The 22063-nt window shown below is 45.8% G+C and overlaps 1 protein-coding gene across 3 annotated transcripts in view; it reads right to left on the bottom strand.

Annotated features, from left to right (window-relative positions):
• Positions 1–22063, bottom strand: part of LOC144147170 (5-oxoprolinase) — a 69868-nt gene that overhangs the window by 44116 nt on the left and 3689 nt on the right. Inside the window, exons 2-10 of one of the 3 annotated variants that reach the window (XM_077679243.1) lie at positions 21841–22032; positions 17591–17716; positions 15625–15731; positions 9934–10049; positions 7816–7895; positions 7681–7733; positions 7509–7618; positions 2477–2565; positions 1927–2044 (exon numbers count right to left, since the gene is read on the bottom strand). In XM_077679243.1, coding sequence (XP_077535369.1) covers positions 1927–2044; positions 2477–2565; positions 7509–7618; positions 7681–7733; positions 7816–7895; positions 9934–10049; positions 15625–15731; positions 17591–17716; positions 21841–22032 — 991 coding nt within the window. Of the gene's footprint in view, positions 1–1926; positions 2045–2476; positions 2566–7508; positions 7619–7680; positions 7734–7815; positions 7896–9933; positions 10050–15624; positions 15732–17590; positions 17717–21840; positions 22033–22063 lie in introns of those variants that run through there. The other 2 variants (XM_077679251.1, XM_077679254.1) reach the window with 2 other exon arrangements.

Raw genomic sequence — 22063 nt, 5'->3', positions numbered from 1 at the left:
AGGTGCACAGCCACCTAATATCATTTTAATGTGTTCTTTGGGGACTGGGGATAGAAGAATGCTCATCACAATAACTTGCTCTTCAACTGAAATTGGGTAATTGAAATAACTTTTTTTTTTTTTCATTTCATGGACAAAGTTCGTCCATTTCATAGTTCTGGAGCATTTCATGCTTCATGGGCACTAACTGAAACTGCACTGGTGATGGGGACTAATTGGTGCCTCTAATAATGTCAAACCTTCAGATTTCTCCGAGAGAACCACCCAAAGTTGTGAAATTTGAAATTAAGGTCGGGCTTCACCACAAGGCGTGGGTGCCACGCGTGCTAACATTTTCTTTTATATCTGACACATTGTTCCGCGCAAGTCAATTTTTTAAGTGTGAATACACTTTATAAGCGACCCCAAACCATCCACCGCCGGCGGCGGCGTCGGCGTCCGCAGTGCTCCTCTATAAAGAAACAGCATCCGGCGCCAGGTTTCGATCCGCGGACTTTGCGGCCGCAGCGCGACGCTCTACCGATCAAGCCACGGACGCGACGGTGATATCAGTGTTGATGCGCCTTATATCTTTAACGCATTCAAACTACGTCGTCAGCGGCGTGCGTTGGCGACTCAGCGGCGTTATAGCGGCTTGATAACTGCGTGGTGTACACGTGATACTACAAACCCGATGGAAGAGATGGAAGAGAAGGCGGCGAGGCGGTAGGCTGCGGCCCGCTTGCAGCGGGCCCGCTTGCAGCGCAAGCGCCGCAAGCGGGCCGACAACCGTGCATTCGCACTTTCACATTCTCCCCCTCGGGGAAATGCGGGGGAATTTTTTCTAGGACGGGTTTTTGGAATGTTTAACTATAAACTGTATATTCTAAATTTTTCTCCTACTAGTGGTTTGTTATACACAACTTTCATTTATTTTCTTTGCCGTCTGGGCAAAAATTTTTAATTTGATAATTTTTTTAATCATTATTTATGAAGAAATTTTTAAAACTGGTGTCATTGGAAAGTACATGGAATCATCTGCATTTTATGTCACCACAACATATGCCTAACCAATATGTTTAGCACAGAAAAAAATGTTTTCTTAGGCCCCTCAACATTGATCAATTTCCTGCGGTAATGACAGAGTTAACGTGTACTATTTCAAACAACATTTAAAACAAACCGTTCTTTTCTGTATTAGTTTCTAAGCATGTTAAGGATTACTGAGTGTGACAGCATGAAATACTCACTGCACTAGTCACATAACACATTCCATTGTTTGTCTCACTATGCAACAAAACTAGTGTATTCAAATGAAAGATGTGGCTAGTTATTATTAACAGGCCCAATTTCCCTACAGAGTTGTACTGGTTAAGCAAATGAACAATTATGTATGCTTTCAAGTGTTTGGTTATGGAGTTTCTTCTGGACTAGCTGAATTATTTTCAATTTTTCATTAATAAAGAGGGCAGATCTGCAACAGCTAAAAATCTAAAGACACAGTTCCTCTTGTTTCCCTCGCCTCTTTCAAAAAGCAAGCCAATGAATCCATTAGATCAAGCTGTCAAAGTGCATGTTTCATGATTCTACTGCCCACGTGCCCTTCTTTTATTGGAGAGTTCGTGAAAGGGCTTGAATAGGAATGCAGATGTGAAGGTGCGACTATCATCCAGCCTCTGCCCTTGCAAGAGGTAGGCAAGCAGATTGCACCTTTTAGAATTGTGAAGATCATAAGAAGCCTGCAAGCTACACACAGAATGCACTCTTCCTGAGAACAAGTTTGGTCAGCAAAAAAAAAAAGTGGGGGTGGGGGTGGGGGGGGGGGCAGGTTATTATAATTCATAAAGAAAGCAAGAATTACCACCAACATCACACAACAGTGTGCTCATGACAAAGCACACCACACATACCACGTCGGCTTTCCCTACAAGTGCTGCTATGGCTCACCTTTCCGATAGCACACAGGCCCAGGCTGTGCCCCAGCTGATTCTGGTCCAACGACGAAAAGTCCGGACCGGAAGAACAGCATGGAGCCACCACCTGCAGCCACTGTGCTGATGTCCAGCTGCGATGCAGCACAAGAACACCTTCAATCATCACCATCCCACATGAAGCCTATCAAGTTCATCAAAGCTTGAAAGAAGCACTGCTATGATAATATAACAACAATTTGGCTACACTCCTGTAGTGATGGTGGCGGTAATGAGCGAGGCTCCCCCCCTTTTTTCCCTTTGTATTGTGTTCGTTTTTTAGGGTGCTTCTTCCCCCGTCCGAGTGATCCAAAGTGATCACCACTGCAGGCTGGCTGGTCCTCAACAATCACCACTGTCTGGTTGCAAAGCTGAGCAATGCTTTCCACCGCCGATTGGTTTGGGGGGTTTCAAAAGCCTTTGTAACAGAAATTTTGAGTTACCAAATTCAGGTTATCTTTGTTCAATAGTTGGCAAGAATAAATTGCAAGAGAATGGACTTCTGAAATGCAGGTAAAAAATCTTACCTGAGGAGCTTGAATTGTCACACCAGCCGTGGTTGTCTCAAAGGTATGGTCAAAATGGCCATCATACCGACTTACATCCGTTGATGTCCCTGAAAAGTAACAAAATCATGACATTCTGAAAACCTTAAAAAAAAAAAGAGGAACATTACGTTGCAATTTCAGTGAAAAGTAGGGAGACGCAAATACCCACGATGAATATACAGTAATTTCTCATTATAACGAAGTCAGTGGGACGGCAGAAAAATTCGTTATAAGCGGTATTTTGATATAAGCGACAACTCGAGAAAAGCTAAACTAGTTAAACTTTAATTGTGCCACAACTACGAGGAATCAAAAACGCAATGTATTCAGTGAAGCAAAACTTTATTCAAGGTGCGAAAAAGGCAGTGAGCTTTGGCTGTTTAATGTCCTTGCAGGGTGCGAGCAACCCCTTCTCCAATTTGACTGGTGTCTGAAGGCCTCGCAGACTGCAGAGCAAATGAGGAGGAGAAGGCAGTGGCCACTTTTATAGGGGGAGGGGGGTAGGGTTGCCACCTTTCACCAAAGAAAAAAAACGGCACTTCGGGGGAGGGGGGGGGATTAGAAGGCTGAATTTGTGTTAAAAAAGAGATGCCACATTTTTTTACATGCAGATTGTACCATTTTACTAGAGAAATCCACATAACATTTGAACTGAAAGTGATTGAGATTTTGGTTATTGCTCTGGATGTGCTGCACTGAAATACGTACTACCGCACTTGCTGACCGCACCGGCGGCATTTCGTTGTGTTGCTCTTCCCTTTCGTCCCCTTCCATCTCGGGAATCGCGCTCGGCCATGTATTTTCTCGGCTCGAGTGTCTTTGCACAGCTTGTCGACACATACTTATCATCGTAGTTGCTGTATTGACGCTTACAAAAGGCCAAAAATGAAATGCCCGCGGCACGATGGCCAAAAAACCGGCCAATGTCGGCCGGTTTTAGGTACAGACCGGCAACCGGCCCGCTGACTAAAAATCGGTCGGGCCGGTCCAAAACCGGTCAGGTGGCAACTCTAGGGGGGGTAATTCTACTCATCGAGACCTTTAATTTGATACCTCACAAGCCTTAGTGGCAACAAGTTGATTTTTAACCTAATCTATGACTCACGTGACTATCTCATGGTGTTGGTGCAGGCGTCACGGAACGCTACGAGAGTTTCATGCTGGAAAGCGTCGGAAATTCTGTGGCTCAAGTCTGAGGTTGTTTGGCGGCCATCCCTGGGCTGAGCCGCGTTGTCGGCGTAACCGACTGAACGATGGCAAGACCAACAAGTGAAAGAAAAAGCGAACGACGAAAGAAAGCAAAGGAGGAGATTGTTGTGAAATTCGAAGGGGAGGGTGGTTCGCCGTGGCAGCGGGAGCCAGCGCTCTCCGAAAGTGTGCGGTGGGGGAGAGGAGGGGGCAGTATGCTGTGCCCGCACGAGGCGCTAGACGGCGCGACACTTGGCAAAAATGTGAGGGGGGTGTGCACTTGACTATGATGTGCGTTCGCTTGAGACGCAGTTCACGGTCCCTTCCTGAGACGCAATTTGCGTTGCCGATGCAGAGGTTCATCATCGCTGCTGTCGAGACAACCCACGAGTGAGCGCTGCCTCAATGCACCGCTGCTGCACCCAAATATCGCATTAGGAATATTGTAATCACCAGCCAATTTCTTGTTGAGCTCAAAAAACAACGATTAACCGCTCATTGTGGGTACACAGCAAAATCATGAAAACCGATCGGTTTCGCACCAGGGTTTTGCATGATCACTGGGCAATTTTTTTTCCCGAGGTGTGCAGCCGTGCAATTTTCAAAACAAGAGTTTTTCAGCGCCCCGCTGTCGATGACACTGCTAATTCTACGCTTCGAGTGTCAGTGTTCACAGCGTCGTGTCCACGCCATTGACCAATGTCTAAGAACAAAATTCAATCACCCTACCACGCATTTGGACCGTTTGTCTAAAGTCAGATGGCGCAAATCGAGCATGACCGGCTCGAGAAAATCACCGGGGAAGCACCAGCTTGTTAACCCACCATGTTGACCGCCTGACTCGCCGCTGGGTCGTAGAATATTTAGTGGCTCTAGCGGTCGCTGCTCGGCGACCGCTAGAGCCACTAAGAGCCACTAAGAGCCACTTCGCTCTAAGAAGGTTTAGCTTTTCGTGTGCTTCGAGTAATGCGGCCTGAAATGCATGCGTTTGGATTGGGACCAGAAGAAATTTCGAATAAAGCGATATTTCAAGTAAAGCGATTTCGTTATAGCGAGGGATTACTGTATAGCTCAAGATGAATGTGGAATGTTTAGGCCTTATGCGAAATCTGATGCCCTCTCGCAGCCACTCCAAGTGCGCCTGCCATGTTCGACAGTAGAAGCAGAAAGTGGAGCAGCCAGCTGCACTGCTGAGTGATCTGGCATGTGCTGTCATCCAGCCACACACAAAGTGGAAACAAGGATGCTCAAGGGAAAAAGGAAAGAACTCTAGAAGTCAAAGTATTATTTATTGTGCCATAGCTGATGCCGCAATGACCGTGGACGTTGCTATCTTCTCTTCTATAGGTGCGGTGAGCACTGCAAATCGTATATATTTTACCTTCACTCATGTAACTGTGAAAAGAGGAAATTATTTTTGATTGACACCAAAAGTGTTACCAAGGAACTTCCTGCTTGTCTCAAATCTGCAAGTTACTTAGCGCTAATACAGCGGCGATTGTGGGCTACCACTGCAATTAACAGCACGAACGAGATTAGGCCTAAAACGATTTAAAGCGAATAATAAATGCAATGGCTACGTATGTGCATCTAATACTAATAGGTTAGCATTCGTTTTTGCTCGTTTGAGGTTTCAAATTATTTCATTCTTCGGAAGGAAAACATTTCAACTAACATTTTAAAGGGAAGGCTGCAACTGCTGTGTTGACATACGTGCTTTGTGAGCTCAAGGCAAACTTAGCTGCTATAATTCTTGGCCGGATGTTCTTTATGTACAGTTAGCAAGAACAAGTTTTTTACGTGCCCACGACGAAGAGAATTCCCTGCAGTAGGTTTTTCACGCAATGTAAGCACTCTTTTTTCGCACCAAATTGCATGCATAATGAGCTCCAGCGTTCGCGTGAATGAACTCAGTGCCGAACCCCAACTATTGCTTCTTCATCGGTGATTTTTCATGCCCTAAATGACGATTATCTGGCACAAATAGACAACAAGAGTGCATAAAACACACCAATCACACAAAAAAAACAAAAACACTGCGCGAAGATGCCCTGCAGCGAAAATTAGAACATCGAAAAAGGCACAGTTTGGGTAAATTTATATGCAGGAAAGTTTATATGCTTAAGTTTGGCGATTATAGTGCAATAAATTATTTTTGAACAACATTTTCAGCGCGGGGTTGAGGAGGTAGCGCAAAAAGGAGGAGCCAGTGGAGGGGGTGGCTGTTTCTTTGGCCATGTTCTGTGCGGTGACCATGCCCTACGCAGTTTCATTTTATGAAAGATTCCTCTTCCCAAGCTTCAATGAATGAACCTATCATATCGTATCTGCGATTACAAGCCAGCACAAATTTTCAGTGAGGAAAACAGGTTACAGAGACTAGTTTTCTTTGCCCCCTCATGACAATCATCACATCACCTCATATTTGCAGGTGTCATTGCACTGACTTCCTGATGATGAACAAGCACGTAAGGCATGGCCGATTGCCATGCCTTACGTGAACAAGCAGCCTGAGTTTGTTCACAGCACTTCACTGAAGATGATTTCTTAAATTCGGTGGTAAACTTGCAAATCCATCCTTGGTGCCGCTGCAATTGTGATTTGGACGCATAATATGGTTCCTCGAAGCTGTATGGGAACATGGGCCCCACATACCAGCCCACACACCATTTAGCAGTAATTATGGGTGAACAAATAACACGAGGTGGGCAGCGAGTCAGCACGACGCGAAAAAATGCACGTGGAGCATGCATACCTGCAGCTGGTGCTACCTTTTACCATGGCTTTGAAAGGGCAGCACTTTTGCATAAGGCCTATAGGGTCCACCCTTAAATTTTCTAAACAGACAGCTTGAACACGCTCCCCTGTACCACTGTAAGAATTGGTAACAACAAAGAAAAGGGTTCCCACTGATACACAGAGCAGCAGCTTATAATAGCAACTTAGTGCAAGCGAGGCCATGTGCATGCACTGAAAAGCCGAGCTTTGAAGATCAGTAGCTGAAGAAAAGCCCAAATGGCTAATGCAAGATGCCACTCTGCGCATCAGTGGGCACCTCCTCCATTGTCATTGTGAACAGTTACTGTACATGCATTATATCATAAATAAAAAGCTCCTATTCCAAAATTTCTAACACTTACATATGAACAACATTTGTAGAGCACCCTATGTGGAGCACATATAATTGCTTACGAAAACTGTGTTTGGAGTGGGCCTTCAATTGTTTTCCTTCATACTCACATTCATAGTGAAATCTCCAAATTAACAAATTTGAGAAAATTGTAGAATTAAAGAGAAACCAAACAGTTTGCAAAGCCAATTCCCATGTGAAAGTTTTGAAAGCAAATGCAGAAACACCTGTGATATGAACAATAGCATGTGTAAGTTATGACTTGGCACATAGAGACTTGATGCAGAGTTTTACGATATATACTGGTAGTTGTAAAATTCAACTGCACTTGGGCATCCCTCTTCAGCCATTTATAGTTCACATGGTCGTGTCCAATAATGGAAGGCCAATGGTATAGAAAAGACAACTGGGTCCAAAGGCCAATGAGAACGAAAATGCCACTGGATGCAAAAGTCAATAGGACACTACTGATGCTCCGACTCAATTTGCTTTGATTGGCTAACTAATTGGGTCGCATTAGAAAGTGCAATGGGATCAAAAACAACTGAACCATATCCAATTCATTACCACTAAATGTTATATGGTTTATACTGTGGCTCAAAATTAACAAATCACTCGCAGGGAGCTACTTCCACAGACGGACACCGGACACATCCATAATCGCACTGCCCTCCATGGCTGGAGATTCCTTACCTCCCATGTCAAATCCAATCACTGGGACCTGATCAGCACCATAGGAGGTTTTAGCATAGCCTACAACCCCTCCAGCAGGACCAGACAATATAGAGCGAGAGCCAGAGAACCTGCACCATGGTCAAATGTAAATATGACAACACCACAAATGCAAAGGTCTAGAAATACGTACATTTTCATGGGTGTCAACCCACCATCGGACTGCATAAAGAGCACAGACACATCCTACAAGGTGGAAAAGATAATAAACCATTAGCAAAGAAGTGATTGATCTTGAGCACAGCAAGGCAGACAAATGAAAAATTACCTTAATGTTGTCCTTGAATCCGCACACGAAACTGCTAACGTAGTCCTTGATACAAGGAGTCAGGTAGGCATCAACACAAGCTAAGGGAACGAATCAAAAAGCAAAAGAAGTTTATACAAATGCCACACTTTAACAAGACAACACTACTCGAGATGCTGCATGCGAGTAGGATATCATGCTCTTGGTAAGCACTAATTACGACCAAAAGGCAACTTCAGGCAACAGGCGAGTGTAATTAGGCAAGAACTAATAGAAGTAGGACTAATGACAACAGAAAATGATATCAGAGGATCGCATGCCCCTGTTGTGATCTTCGCAGACGTCTTATTTTCGAAATGCGAACTCTTGAAATATTCACTGTATAAGCTTCGTTCTGCTAGTCTTGGTCTTGCCAAGAGCTAGCTTCAGTTTACGTTCTTGCCATACCCGTGTCAAGTGTGCGAAATCGCCACCTTCTCTGACCGAGGCAGAAAGATTGCACTCATACCACCAAGAAACAATTTGCCATAAATGTTTCTTTTCAATGAGTCGCAAATATTTACAATGTGCTTCTGAGAGAATTGCGAATGAGTTATTTTTTCACTCAGCGTGCTTACCATGTAAAGTGGCCTGGTATGGTTCATAAAGTTGTATGATGTTAGCGCTTTAAATTTCCCTAGGATCATTTATAGACTTACAAATATTCAGTCTCTTCACAACATAAGCCAAACGAAACCCAACTTTTTTTCAGCCCTGAAATTAGGTACCGGAAAACAGTGACGTCACGAGGAAAAATAAACATCGATAAAATACCTACAAAAATTTTTAGAGAAAAGTTAAAACTGGTGCCATAAAACCCTACTTGCAAGCAAGTGGAGCTCTGGCTATAAATAAGCCGAGAAAGAGCGGCTGGAATAACAAAACAAAAAAAAAAAGTTGTGGAGGATCCCTAAGCATTTTCTAATGAGATGAGAGCATACATGCATTTCTATTAGCTAGACCTCTGCTGATGACTATAGCCTAAAATCTTGACATCGGACTCAGTGTAGCTACTTGCCTTAGAACCACTATTGATGCGGCTGTGACAATGCATCCAAGAAGCTAAAGGCCAACCAAGACTGCAGGTGAGATTTTTGAAGCACATGCTGTGGAACACATCACAGCCAATGGCAACTGTGTATGCAAAGAGTGTTTCTTTTATTTTTCCTGCAAGTGAGATTATGTAATATGCTGCAGCAAGCGAGATTATGTAACATGCTGCAGCCAATGCGAATTCAGGGTGCAATGAGGGTTAGCTGTTGTGGATGCTTTTTGTGGACACTAGACTGGCGAGCATTTCATAGATGCCAGCCAGGAGCATGCTATCACCGAGATTTCATTTCTAACCCAAGCAACGCTTTCACGTTAAAAAAAAGTTCCACAGTTGTGCTCTGCAACCAGAAAGGACACAAAAGATCAAGGCTGCTAATACAGAAATTTAGGTTATTTACAATACAGCTAAGTTGCATTTTATCATCATTTATATGAGCTTTCTTGATTACTGAGATGGGCATTTTCTCCACTAGACAGCAAAAGTGACTGGTCCATCACAGCCCCCCCGTGAATTTGTTACAGGTCAACAAAATAAGCAGCTGAAATTTACGAAGTTGATTTCACAATTGTGCTTAGTTTGGTTGTTTCCTTTGTGTAACCGAATCTCTTTTTAATGTTAAATGACTGCAATAATCTGGCTGCCAGGTTATCTTCTTTCTTTTTCTTCTCAGCCATTCCCCTGGACAGCCTATTCAAACTCTGGAGCATTTTTTCAATAGCTTGTAGAGGCCCTAGTGTACACTGCAGCTCACATATTTTTAGATATATTTACACCCTAAATATTCAGTCCTAGCACAGCAGAGTAACCGGCAGAGTCACTGTTGTCTAAAAGCACCCCCCCCCCCCCCCCCCTTCCCCCAGAACATGCCACTGTTGCTCCCGTGTTTTGAACGAAGTTGGCAAAGATTCAGCATGAAAAAAAATTAACGTACAGAAGATTGCACACCCCTGTCTCTTTTTGTGTTGTGCACACCCCTGAGCAAAGCCAGACAGCCCGAACAGGTGCCCTTGCAAACACCAAGCAGCAGTGGCAATTTGTCTACTCACCCGTGAATCCCCTGGGCACAATGCGAACCATGGGCATCACATCCGAAGACAAAGACACGTGGCGAAAGCCCAGCTCTGTGGCACATTTTCCCACAAGTTGCTCGTGTTCCTTGTACCTTCAAGACAATTTCAACATGACCCCATTAGTTTCAGATGCAAACATCATTAATCGAGATACAAGATACTTATGACCCCCTCCCTGCATAAAACTGAGCTTGTTTCACATGGTGAATACGAGATTAGTGCGAGAGCAGGATGCAGCCCCTAGGTGATTCTTGGCTGTTCTTGGTTTAGTAAGGTTATACTAGAATTAAAGGTGGTTATGCATATATACGAATTAGCAAAGACGCACAAAGCACACGACCACACTTACAGTACACAGATAGTCACAAGCAGTCACAGCCGAACGAGGTGCAACACTGTAGCCCCAGCAATGTTCCTGCCAGCAAGAAAGACGTGCTCCTATTTCTTACCGGCGAGGTATTCTTCCCCTCAGGAGGCTTCACGAACTAGACGATTTTTTTGCTCACGGTGCGCATCTAGCACTTTCACGGCAAAATGCACCGAAATTTTACCCTACTACCATGTCTTGGCCACTCCCCCCCTTTGGGTCGCTGGATCGGCAAAGGCAGTGCTTCCATTACCAGCAATAGTGCCACTGAGGCTGGTTCAGCTTTTCTCATCACAACAGTTGGTCATTGCTGACTTTTGGTTGCAGAAGGTGGACACTAAAACTCATTAAACAGCTGTAACGTTAACAGACAAGATGAAGCTCTAGAACCCGATCAAACTGCATGTACTCTCTCTCAGTCTAGAAGAAAAACATGATGCCTGTGAGGCACACTGGCTGGTGTTTGGCAACCAGGCACAAGCCGCTCTTGAATTTAGTTACAGTCGGGTGATGCCGGTTCAGCTCGGGGCCCCACCTTGCGACATATGGACACTGCAGGCATACCATTCACTCCCATTGGGAAGCGGGTGATGCATTTGGCATTGTAAAATACAGGAGGCGATGGTGCAGCGCTTGGACAAAGGGTGAGGGGGAGGCATTCGCATGACAATGATGTGCATTCACTTCCGAAGACACAGTTCGCGGTCCCTTCCTTAGACACACTTTGCACCACCTATGCAGAGGATCACCACCACTGCCGTCGAGAGAACCCAGATATATATATAAGCCACACATGGGAGCAGTTCACATGAACCAAGAACAAAAATGAGGGAAGGCTATCGCTCATCATAACGAGCCAAAGCAGAAAGTATAATATTGTTGGCCAAGTCACCGCTAGCACATAAATGTACGCTTTTCCCCTCAAGAAAAATTTTTGCTTTCCCTAACCATGACGAAAATACGAAAATTCCCTGACATACCCCTAATATCTCCGAACTCAACAAAGACTTCCGGTTTTCTCAGTTGGTAAACACCATGGAGTGTGGCAAAGCCACCAGAAAATACCATTCAGTGTCCCATATGACAATGACCTCTGTGGGAAAAAGTAGCTAATACACAGCTACCGACGGCGATGGTCGAGTGGTAAAAACGCTCGTCTCGTAATCGGGAGGTACCAGGTTCGAATCCTGGGCCGCCGGATACCCACCGGTTTCTTTAAAGGGTACAAGCGTCCCCGTACCGTAGCTTGTCTCGACGGTGGAAGAAACGCTTGGAGCTTGACCACAAGCAGCCATGGGAGGCCATGTGGTAGGTCCCTCGAACCCCTTCGGGCGGGGTCTGGGACCTCTGGGCACCCACCAGTTCAAAGGGTACAAGTGCCCCCTGTCTCGGCGGGGGATGAAGGGCTTGGACACGCACTACCACTGCGGCAGACGTGGTAGGTTCCTCTGGAGCCGCTGGTCACCCACCAGAATAAAAATGGGGACAGGCGCCCCCCGTACGGGGGATCCAGTGTACTGGAAACCGTTCCACCACGTCGGTTTGTACCATGGGGTACGAGAATGTGGGAGGTACTTCGGTACCGCTGGGCACCAACCAGTAAAAAATTGGTACAAGCACCCCCTGCCCAGGGGATCTAGTGCTTGGAAAGTTACCCGACTTTGTCGGGAAATGCCCCGGTGGAAGGGGTCGTAACTTTTACCGCAGCGATGGCTCAAAGGTACAGCACTCGCCTCGTATGCGGGAGGTCCGGGGTTCGAATCCTGGTACCGCCGGACACCCACCGGTTTCTTTAATGGGTACAGGCGTCCCTGGTCGAGTGCGGACCCTTGAAAGGGGATTTCACGTCTGGAAAGCTGCCTTTACCCTATCGCGGGGCCCCTGACCCTTGTCCATCTGGCGGGGCCCCCGGCCATCATGCCGCGTTGCGCCATTGCCGGGGGTGAAAGAGTCTGGCGGCTTGTCCTGCCACAGGCGGTTGCGAGTTGAGCGTCCATCGTGGCTGTGGAAGGCACCATGTGAATTCGTGTTCCTTGGTGGCGCCGGGCACCTACCGGTAAAATAGGTACAAGCGACTCCCCGGCCTGGCGCTCGGCCCTTGTGTGGGACTACAACGCTTGGGAAGTTCACCCGGCTTGCACGGGAAATCGCCCCTATGGAATGGGGCGGCTGCAAAAACGCAGGAACTTTTTACACCGACGGCGATGGTCGAGTGGTAAAAACGCTCGTCTCGTAATCGGGAGGTACCAGGTTCGAATCCTGGGCCGCCGGATACCCACCGGTTTCTTTAAAGGGTACAAGCGTCCCCGTACCGTAGCTTGTCTCGACGGTGGAAGAAACGCTTGGAGCTTGACCACAAGCAGCCATGGGAGGCCATGTGGTAGTTCCCTCGAACCCCTTCGGGCGGGGTCTGGGACCTCTGGGCACCCACCAGTCCAAAGGGTACAAGTGCCCCCTGTCTCGGCGGGGGATGAAGGGCTTGGACACGCACTACCACTGCGGCAGACGTGGTAGGTTCCTCTGGAGCCGCTGGTCACCCACCAGAATAAAAATGGGGACAGGCGCCCCCCGTACGGGGGATCCAGTGTACTGGAAACCGTTCCACCACGTCGGTTTGTACCATGGGGTACGAGAATGTGGGAGGTACTTCGGTACCGCTGGGCACCAACCAGTAAAAAATTGGTACAAGCACCGCCTGCCCAGGGGATCTAGTGCTTGGAAAGTTACCCGACTGTCGGGAAATGCCCCGGTGGAAGGGGTCGTAACTTTTAAACCGCAGCGATGGCTGAAAGGTACAGCACTCGCCTCGTATGCGGGAGGTCCGGGGTTCGAATCCTGGTACCGCCGGACACCCACCGGTTTCTTTAATGGGTACAGGCGTCCCTGGTCGAGTGCGGACCCTTGAAAGGGGATTTCACGTCTGGAAAGCTGCCTTTACCCTATCGAGGGGCCCCTGACCCTTGTCCATCTGGCGGGGCCCCCGGCCATCATGCCGCGTTGCTCCATTGCCGGGGGTGAAAGAGTCTGGCGGCTTGTCCTGCCACAGGCGGTTGCGAGTTGAGCGTCCATCGTGGCTGTGGAAGGCACCATGTGAATTCGTGTTCCTTGGTGGCGCCGGGCACCTACCGGTAAAATAGGTACAAGCGACTCCCCGGCCTGGCGCTCGGCCCTTGTGTGGGACTACAACGCTTGGGAAGTTCACCCGGCTTGCACGGGAAATCGCCCCTATGGAATGGGGCGGCTGCAAAACTGCAGGAACTTTTTAACCGCAGCGGTGGCTCAGAGGTACAGCACTCGCCTCGTATGCGGAAGGTACTGGGTTCGAATCCTGGTGCCGCCGGGCACCCACCGGTTTCTTTAATGGGTACAGGCGTCCCTGGTCGAGTGCGGACCCTTGAAAGGGGATTTCACGTCTGGAAAGCTGCCTTTACCCTATCGAGGGGCCCCTGACCCTTGTCCATCTGGCGGGGCCCCCGGCCATCATGCCGCGTTGCGCCATTGCCGGGGGTGAAAGAGTCTGGCGGCTTGTCCTGCCACAGGCGGTTGCGAGTTGAGCGTCCATCGTGGCTGTGGAAGGCACCATGTGAATTTGTGTTCCTTGGTGGCGCCGGGCACCTACCGGTAAAATAGGTACAAGCGACTCCCCGGCCTGGCGCTCGGCCCTTGTGTGGGACTACAACGCTTGGGAAGTTCACCCGGCTTGCACGGGAAATCGCCCCTATGGAATGGGGCGGCTGCAAAATCGCAGGAACTTTTAACCGCAGCGATGGCTCAAAGGTACAGCACTCGCCTCGTATGAGGGAGGTCCGGGGTTCGAATCCTGGTACCGCCGGACACCCACCGGTTTCTTTAATGGGTACAGGCGTCCCTGGTCGAGTGCGGACCCTTGAAAGGGGATTTCACGTCTGGAAAGCTGCCTTTACCCTATCGCGGGGCCCCTGACCCTTGTCCATCTGGCGGGGCCCCCGGCCATCATGCCGCGTTGCGCCATTGCCGGGGGTGAAAGAGTCTGGCGGCTTGTCCTGCCACAGGCGGTTGCGAGTTGAGCGTCCATCGTGGCTGTGGAAGGCACCATGTGAATTCGTGTTCCTTGGTGGCGCCGGGCACCTACCGGTAAAATACAAGCGACTCCCCGGCCTGGCGCTCGGCCCTTGTGTGGGACTACAACGCTTGGGAAGTTCACCCGGCTTGCACGGGAAATCGCCCCTATGGAATGGGGCGGCTGCAAAAACGCAGGAACTTTTTTTTTTTTTTCTCCAGCTTTCTAGCCAAAGGTCATACCAACAAAATGACAAGCATGACTGTGGAGCCACACTTTTAAACACAGTATCAACAGTAACTGGCCCCAATGGTTAATTGCATCATGCAAGCCAGTTCAAGTCATATCTAGGTCCTCTACACATCCCAGACAAAACTTATAGTAGTATTCTAATTTAAACCATCTGATTCTCTCCCTAGTACACAAAATGCCAGAAACACAGCACCTCTGCATTTTGCCTTTATAACGATCCCAGCTATAATTGTGTCAGGTTGATTTAGATCACCTGCATCTCTTCCTCGTGCACCAAATGCTCTGAACTAAATACCTTGGTATTTGCCTGCATAACAGACAGTCACCACAACCAGCAATCAAACCAAGAAAGACACCACTACTTGTTAAACAGTCTCAGAGTCAGGAATTTGCCGCGTCTACATTCATCAGACAATACAAACAGAAGATCTATAAGTGTGGCACGTTAGTGTATGAATGTACACTAACATGCCAAATAGTGCTAATTTGCAACAAAGATGTCCATTAGCAGCATACTTCAAGAAAGTGCGCACTTGGGACAAGCGCCGCTTGTCCCAAGTGCTTTAGGACTCATAATAATGTTGGGGAATGTCCACCTGATTACAGGGTAGATTTGGAGGCATAGGTAGATGTACGATTTTTGGCCCCAATGGCTGTTTTTGTGATGGTGACAAACAATGAAAAGGACCGTGCGTACAAAATTTTCATGCACTGAGTTGTTCAATTTAAAACGCACCCCTCCATTGCAGCACACCCCATAGACCAGCTGTTTTCTTGGTGCAATAAACTCTAAATTTGAATTCCAATTTGAAAGGGCTCCTGTACAGAAAGCACTACTGGCACCTCCTGCCCTGAGCCCAATTAATTGTGCCAGGGAAAACAACGATACAGACAGGCCGCAGGCACAACAAAGCCCAGAGTTAATTTTGTTATCGACTATATAAAACACATGCAAGGCTTTTTTTTTAATGTCAACATAAAAAAAATCAACAATATTTCTGAAACTTACGTGTAAGAATGAAGCAAGGCCACAGATAGGCTCTTGATCCCTCGACTTAACACCTTTTCCAGATCTGCCCTCAGTTTTTGCACGTCGAGAGGTTTGATGATGGTGACCTATATGTATGTACGTTAGTGAATTTGCAACACAAGAAACAGGGTGAACAAAATTACTGCTGCCCCCTCGCAGCAAGCTTTCCTTTTGAAAAATCCGACTTCTTACGACCTTCGCAGAAAAATAGCTAACAGTAAAGCGGCATAATAGTTAAAATAACAATGTAGCTATAGCATCATAGTCACTACTTGTACAATGCCCGCCAAGCTCTTCATATAAAAAGGAAAATGGTGCTTAAAGAAATGCAGTACAAATCTATACTGTGTATACAGGGGTTGTTCGTTTTCGGGTAGAACCTGATTTTATTCTGTCCTTACACCCCGAACATGATTCAGAAGAATCGGGTTAAACCCGATTTCTCCCCGAATGGACCTTTTCAAAGTAGCGATCTGCACAATCGCGTGCTGACGGTCCGCCGTTCTCAACCAGCACACTTGCTGCTTGAAGCAAGCACCTCTATCGCAGCTTTCAAACTCATTCAGTATTGGCACGACTACCACTTGCTACCCCAGGCTGGCCAATGCTGCACTGAAATTGTTGTGCCTAGCTAATGGACGCTGTCATGTAGTGAGAACTTTCTCCTAGCTGAGACCCGTATGTTGTGCATGCAGATGATATTGTATGTAAACAAAGATGTGTAAAAAATCGATGATAAGGTTTTCATAAATAAAATTAATTCATTAATTAATTATGAGGTTTAACGTGCCGATGCTACACAGGCTATGAGGAACGCCGTAGTGTAGTGTAATTTTGACCACCTGGGGATCTTCAATGTGCACCGCAATCTCGAACACACGGGCGTTTTCGCTTTTCGCCTCCATCAGAGAAGCAGCTGCCGCGGAGAATCGAACCCGCATCCTTGGGCTCAGCATCGTGAATAAAATGTTTCATTTCTTACAAGTTATCTATGCTCCTTATTGATATCATTACTGATTCATTCCTAACCAAGCACCAAATTTCGGAGACCATTTCCCAGAAAACCCTAATGTCCTCATATTACCAGCTTGAAGCATACACCAATTAAGATTTATGTGATAAAAAAAGCTTACTTTCTGATAAAATCAATTGAGGGTATTACTTAATACAGCTGTAGATTTAACCCGAAAAAACTCGAATTTTGAAATGGTGTAAAGAAAAACCCGATTTCTTCCCAATTCTCAGTTAAAAAAAAATAGCACCAGACTTTTACCCCCCCATTTTAAAAAAATATAAAACCCGAAAACAAACAACCCTACCTACAGTATGTTAAATTTGTGCAGTGATTGGGCTGTGCACAGTGGACGATGCATCTAGGTGTTCCCTTATGCTAGAAATATATCAGAAATAACTAAGTCTCAACCAACAAATAATTAATCCCAAAAACGGGCAAATGCCTGCATGAGATTAAAAGTGTGCTCATATTCTGAGATACATATGCCTGTAATAACTTTAATATTTTCCCTGAAATAGCAAAACAGATATAAGTTGGGGGCAACATAAAATCACGCAAAAATAGTAACGCAAAAATACAGCATTACAGTTGCTACAAGTGTATTATTAATATCACAGAGGGTAATTAAGTGTAACTGCTTTTCTGATGGAGGCAAAAAGCAAAAACGCCCGTGTGTACGAGATTTCGGCGCACGTTAAAGATCCCCAGGTGGTCAAAATTAATCCGGAGCCCTCCACTACGGCGCGCCTCATCGCCTACGTTGCGTCGGCGCGTTAAACCCCACAATCAATCAATTCAGTGTAACTAACCAACGAAGAGGTCCCACTTCCTTATACTAAGTAAACCTGCCTTAGCCCAAAAATTTATAAAAAAAGTGTTGTGGCTAATCGCATGCGTGTCAGTTTCTACACTCCTATCTGCCATAAATACCTTTTCATCAGTCGTTCCCAGGGCCTCCGGTGCATTCAGGTTTAAGCAGCAGTCATCTCGGCACAAACAAACTCGCTCGTCAGCCTCAACCACTGCATCATAGAGCACGTCTGGCTTAGCGCAGGTCTGTTTTTAAAGGCAAAATGCAAAATAAAAAGTTAACATAAATAACCCAAACTGTTTTTACTACTTCATTTCTTTGGACACTTAAAGCTGAGCAACTTTTTATTTTAACTGAAAGATTACACCTTCCGTAATTCTTTCAACTACTGTCTAACGATGAAAGATGCTTTGTTCATTTAGAAGCAAACTGTTAAGGGTGATTTTTCCCCTTTACTGCGATGTAACAGAGCATGAAGTCGTAAAATCAGGGCTAAGCTTGCCTGAATTGATTGATCAATTGGTCGGATTATTGATCGATTGATTTTTGCCTTCCTTTCTTATAATGGCGATGGCCTGTGCCATCTCACCATATGTTGGAGCTGCGAGATGCTGCAACACAGCAGAAGGCAAGAACGTTCAGCGCAATTTGCGGAGTGGTGAATACAAAAATGTGATGGAAGGCTCGTTAGCCTTCCATCACTTATATTCTAAGCATACACACATTGCCAAGTGCTCAGCATAGCATACATTGGTTTTGCTGAGATTAAGAAGTTCTGCTTAAATTGCCAACTCTGCTCACATGCAACACAGCAAGCAGGCTACCAGAGCCCATCTGAAATAATTGTAAGGGCGTTCACAACAGTGCTCATCATCGTGCTACCGATTAATGCCTTTAATCAAAAGCCATTTTCTAATGTTCACAGAATCAGGCCAAGCCCCGTCCTGAGCCAGTGCAGCTGCTGCTTTCACAGCATTGGCTTGGTAGAGAAGGATAAAAAGATGGGCTCCTTTTGATATGCAATAACCCTATTCGTACTAGCTGCACTGACAAAATTCTTGTGGGAGGAGGCGATTACTCGAATTGTGCAGCAAGAGACCCTACGTGCTCCACACCATGTTAACAGAACTTTCCTTCGTAGCCATACAACTGCATTTTAGATGGCTGTCAAACGTTCCTTTGCAGAAACCTACTCCACCTTGGGGATTTCCCCTAAATGCGGTGAATTAACAGGGGGCGTGGAGCACTCCCCCACTTCAGGACTGCTTTAACCCAGCTCTCGGATGGAGGACCCCAAGACTCGGGCACTTCACCCACAGGAGAAATGGCTCCAGCCACCACACCATTTTGCTCAATAAAGTTTACAGCTCCTCCAGTCATCTGACAGACACAGCTGAGAACGACATATACTGTGCTTCAGATCGGTGGTTGGGCTTTTCTCTCTCTAGAAGGCAGCCCCGTACTGAAGCAGAAAATCAAGTTTTATTCCCCCTGTTTCAACAACGGGAATACATTGTGGTGTGGTTTTACATCAAATTCAGCCCCAGAAGAGAGAGAGAGGCAAGGAACCGATTAACACTTTTATGAAACTGAAGGTCCCATCCACAAGAACTGCATTGTCTGCAGCGATATAAAAATAAAAAGTCAGAATGAAGGCAACAATGCTGCACTGCAATACACTTAATGCAAAGCCTGTCCTTCCCATCACAGGATACTTATGAAAGATACTGTACACTGAAAGAGTTCCATAGAAGACTCACTGAACTAAAGGGTATGCTATACATCCCCAAAACCAAATTTTCTCCTGGTACTTCCTGTCTCTTTAAGGTGCTAGTTTACCCCAAACAATACTGACTGGAACTGCAGTCAGGTGGGAATTTATTTTACCCAATGCCTGCTAACATGGCAATTAAAACAATCTTCAGGCAGTCCTTGTGTTTAGTGTTTAAAAATGCCTAAGGTTTAGAAATGCCTCTGAGAAATTCAGTGCACAAAAGGAAAAGCTATTTAAAACACACAGCTGAAACCCTGTCAATCAAAACAAGGCACTCTTCAATTTCAGCCAAACCTCATTGTTACAAATGCAGCGTAAGAAATTGTTTGTGTATAGAGCTGCTCGAGACTAGCTATATTTCGTTTCTCCTTCTTCCGCCATTCTACCTAGCTGCAGATACCTTATTAAGCAGTCAAGAGCAATATTACTAGGTACACACTTCATAGGTTTCCTCAAGTTTTTTTTTAAATCATTTCTGGACACAAAACAACCAATACCTTCGCAGAAAAGAAAATTAAAAAAACGTACAGTATCTACTTTTGTTGACTAAAGTACCTGCATTGTGATAGGGCAAGAAAAATCAAAATAAACAACAGACGCTCCCTTGTTTGCAGATAGAAAAAAAAAAAACAGGATGCAATATAATACGGGCACCGGTACTCACTCAACTCGCATCCTCTTTGTGTTGAGTTCAGGAGTGTATGCTTTGACAGGCATTTGTATTTCTGACAGGCATCATTTCTGACAGGCATTTGTATTTAACTTTCTTCCAAGGAGTGGAAAAAAAAAAAGCTGTTCTAGTCCTAGTGCAATGGTGATGGCCACCATTTCTTCAAACCTTATTCCCGAAAAAAACTGTTTGGAAAATTGGGTCAACATAAAATGTCTTCACACGGAGCAGCATTGTTGAACGATAGTTTCGTGGATATGTTGTCGTTTCGGGATATTACTATCAATAATTTCCTTTTTATGTGTGCAGATGTCCTCTACCATTAGAAAAGAAATTCAGACGTTTTTGTGTGTGCACCATATAAAAGGGAAGTGAGCAACAAGAATTGGCATTCTTTCTTTTCCTCATTCCACAGAGCTCTGATACTTTGCTCTGAAATTTAAGCAGCCAGCCAGCCAGCCTACAGAAAATAGTGCAGGCAACAGTACTTGGTTAAAAAAAAAAGTTTTGGCTAGCCAGGCAAGGTCAGAAAAATTGAAACGAAGCAGTTAATAAAGATTTTAACCAAGGGAGACTTAAGAGAAGAAAAAAAAAAAAAAGAAAGAAGAAGGTTATTCTGAAGCACGCAAACTGCTGGTGTGGTTTCAGGGTGCCCCAAAACCTGAATACAATTCCCAACTCAGGTGGTGTGTAACAAAAGCATAAGAAGCAAGGTCAGCGCAAACTGCCTTTATGAATAGTAAGGACGTGTATGGCAAAATTTATAGCTCACTCTTCAAGCTGCTCAGCTGCTTGCCAAGTACGAAAAAAGCAGCCAGCCTATCGCCATCTCGCAGTTGAAAAGTTACTCAAAGAAGCCAAGAAAGCCACTTTCTAGGCCCACTGAAATGATTCAATCCCACTGAGCTTTTTGAAGCTGTTACCAGAACTAGACCCTTACAACAGCACAAAATGGCAAAGATACCCAAAACACTGTCAATCTAAATAAGACACCCTTCAATGTCAGACAAATCTTAATATAAATGCAGCTTGACAAAAAAGTATGTGGAGCTGCTTGAGTCTTGCTTATTTCCTGATATCATACAGCTACCCTATCACTTACTTTTGAGCAAATGTCAGATACCGAAATTATGATTTTATAGTAAAGACAACAGAGAATTCAAAAGTACTTGGCAAAGGCCTTTTTAAACAACCCATGCAGTTCAGTCAGATATACCTAATTCTTGTTTTGCAAACTCAGTCGAATGCTTTTTTTGTTTATTTACTTGCAGACAGATACGCGGCACTTCGAACCATTATCTTTATGTGGCCAGTCAGTTAGGTCGAGCACTTCTGCCAAAACAAGCAGCCACTGCTCATGGCTCCGACGGCCCACCTGCATTTAGCCTGCATATGCAGACTATCTCGGTGTATTGTGTGTCGTAATGCCCACTCACAGTTTATGAGGCAACGATACCGCGAGCTGTCTCGTTTCTCAGTTGCACTTGTCTTCAGTTGCAATCTAGGCAGACTGCCAGAAACTGTTACTGCATCTGGTAATCTGCCTGGGTTGCAGCTAAAACGAAACCAAGAAACAAGATGAAACAGTCGCTGTACACTGTGACAGTGGCCAACACACCTAGCAAAAGATGGTAAAGCCCTGCCACGGCCAATAATGACACTAAGGCATTTACAAAAAGTGCAGGTTAGTGTCGGGAAAGGGGCGCTGATTTGGCAGCAGCTTTGAAGTGAAGCAGGCGCGGTGAGTGGTTTTTGAAAGTCGTGTCAACTACACCTTAAAGAACCAAAGCCTCCGCAGCAGAGGCGGGCATCTCATGTGAAGCAGGCAGCATGAAAGGAGTTTGAAAAATAGAGAAAGCGTTGTCTACAGTCATGAAAAAGTCTTTTTTGTAACAGGCCCAGTACTTTGCACCCTGGCTACTCACCAGATCAAAGAGATGAGGCCGGGCCTGATTTCCGATGTACAGAAGGTCTTTGAACCCAGCAGTGACAACGAGCGCAGTAGGCTCTCCCTTGCGCTCTAGGAGTGCATTCGTAGCCACAGTGGTTCCCATGCGAATCCACTCTATCTTTGAGGCGTCAATCTTCTCATCTGCTGGGAAAGCTTGCCCCGTTTCCTGCAGTCAGGGAGACATATATTCAACCCCT

Source organism: Haemaphysalis longicornis, unplaced genomic scaffold (assembly GCF_048455015.1).
Source record: "Haemaphysalis longicornis isolate Haplotype H1 unplaced genomic scaffold, Haemaphysalis longicornis Haplotype H1 scaffold_1, whole genome shotgun sequence".
Lineage (NCBI taxonomy): Eukaryota > Metazoa > Arthropoda > Arachnida > Ixodida > Ixodidae > Haemaphysalis > Haemaphysalis longicornis.
Note: the sequence above shows the minus strand (reverse complement) of the source record. Positions and strands in the feature narration are given on the sequence as shown.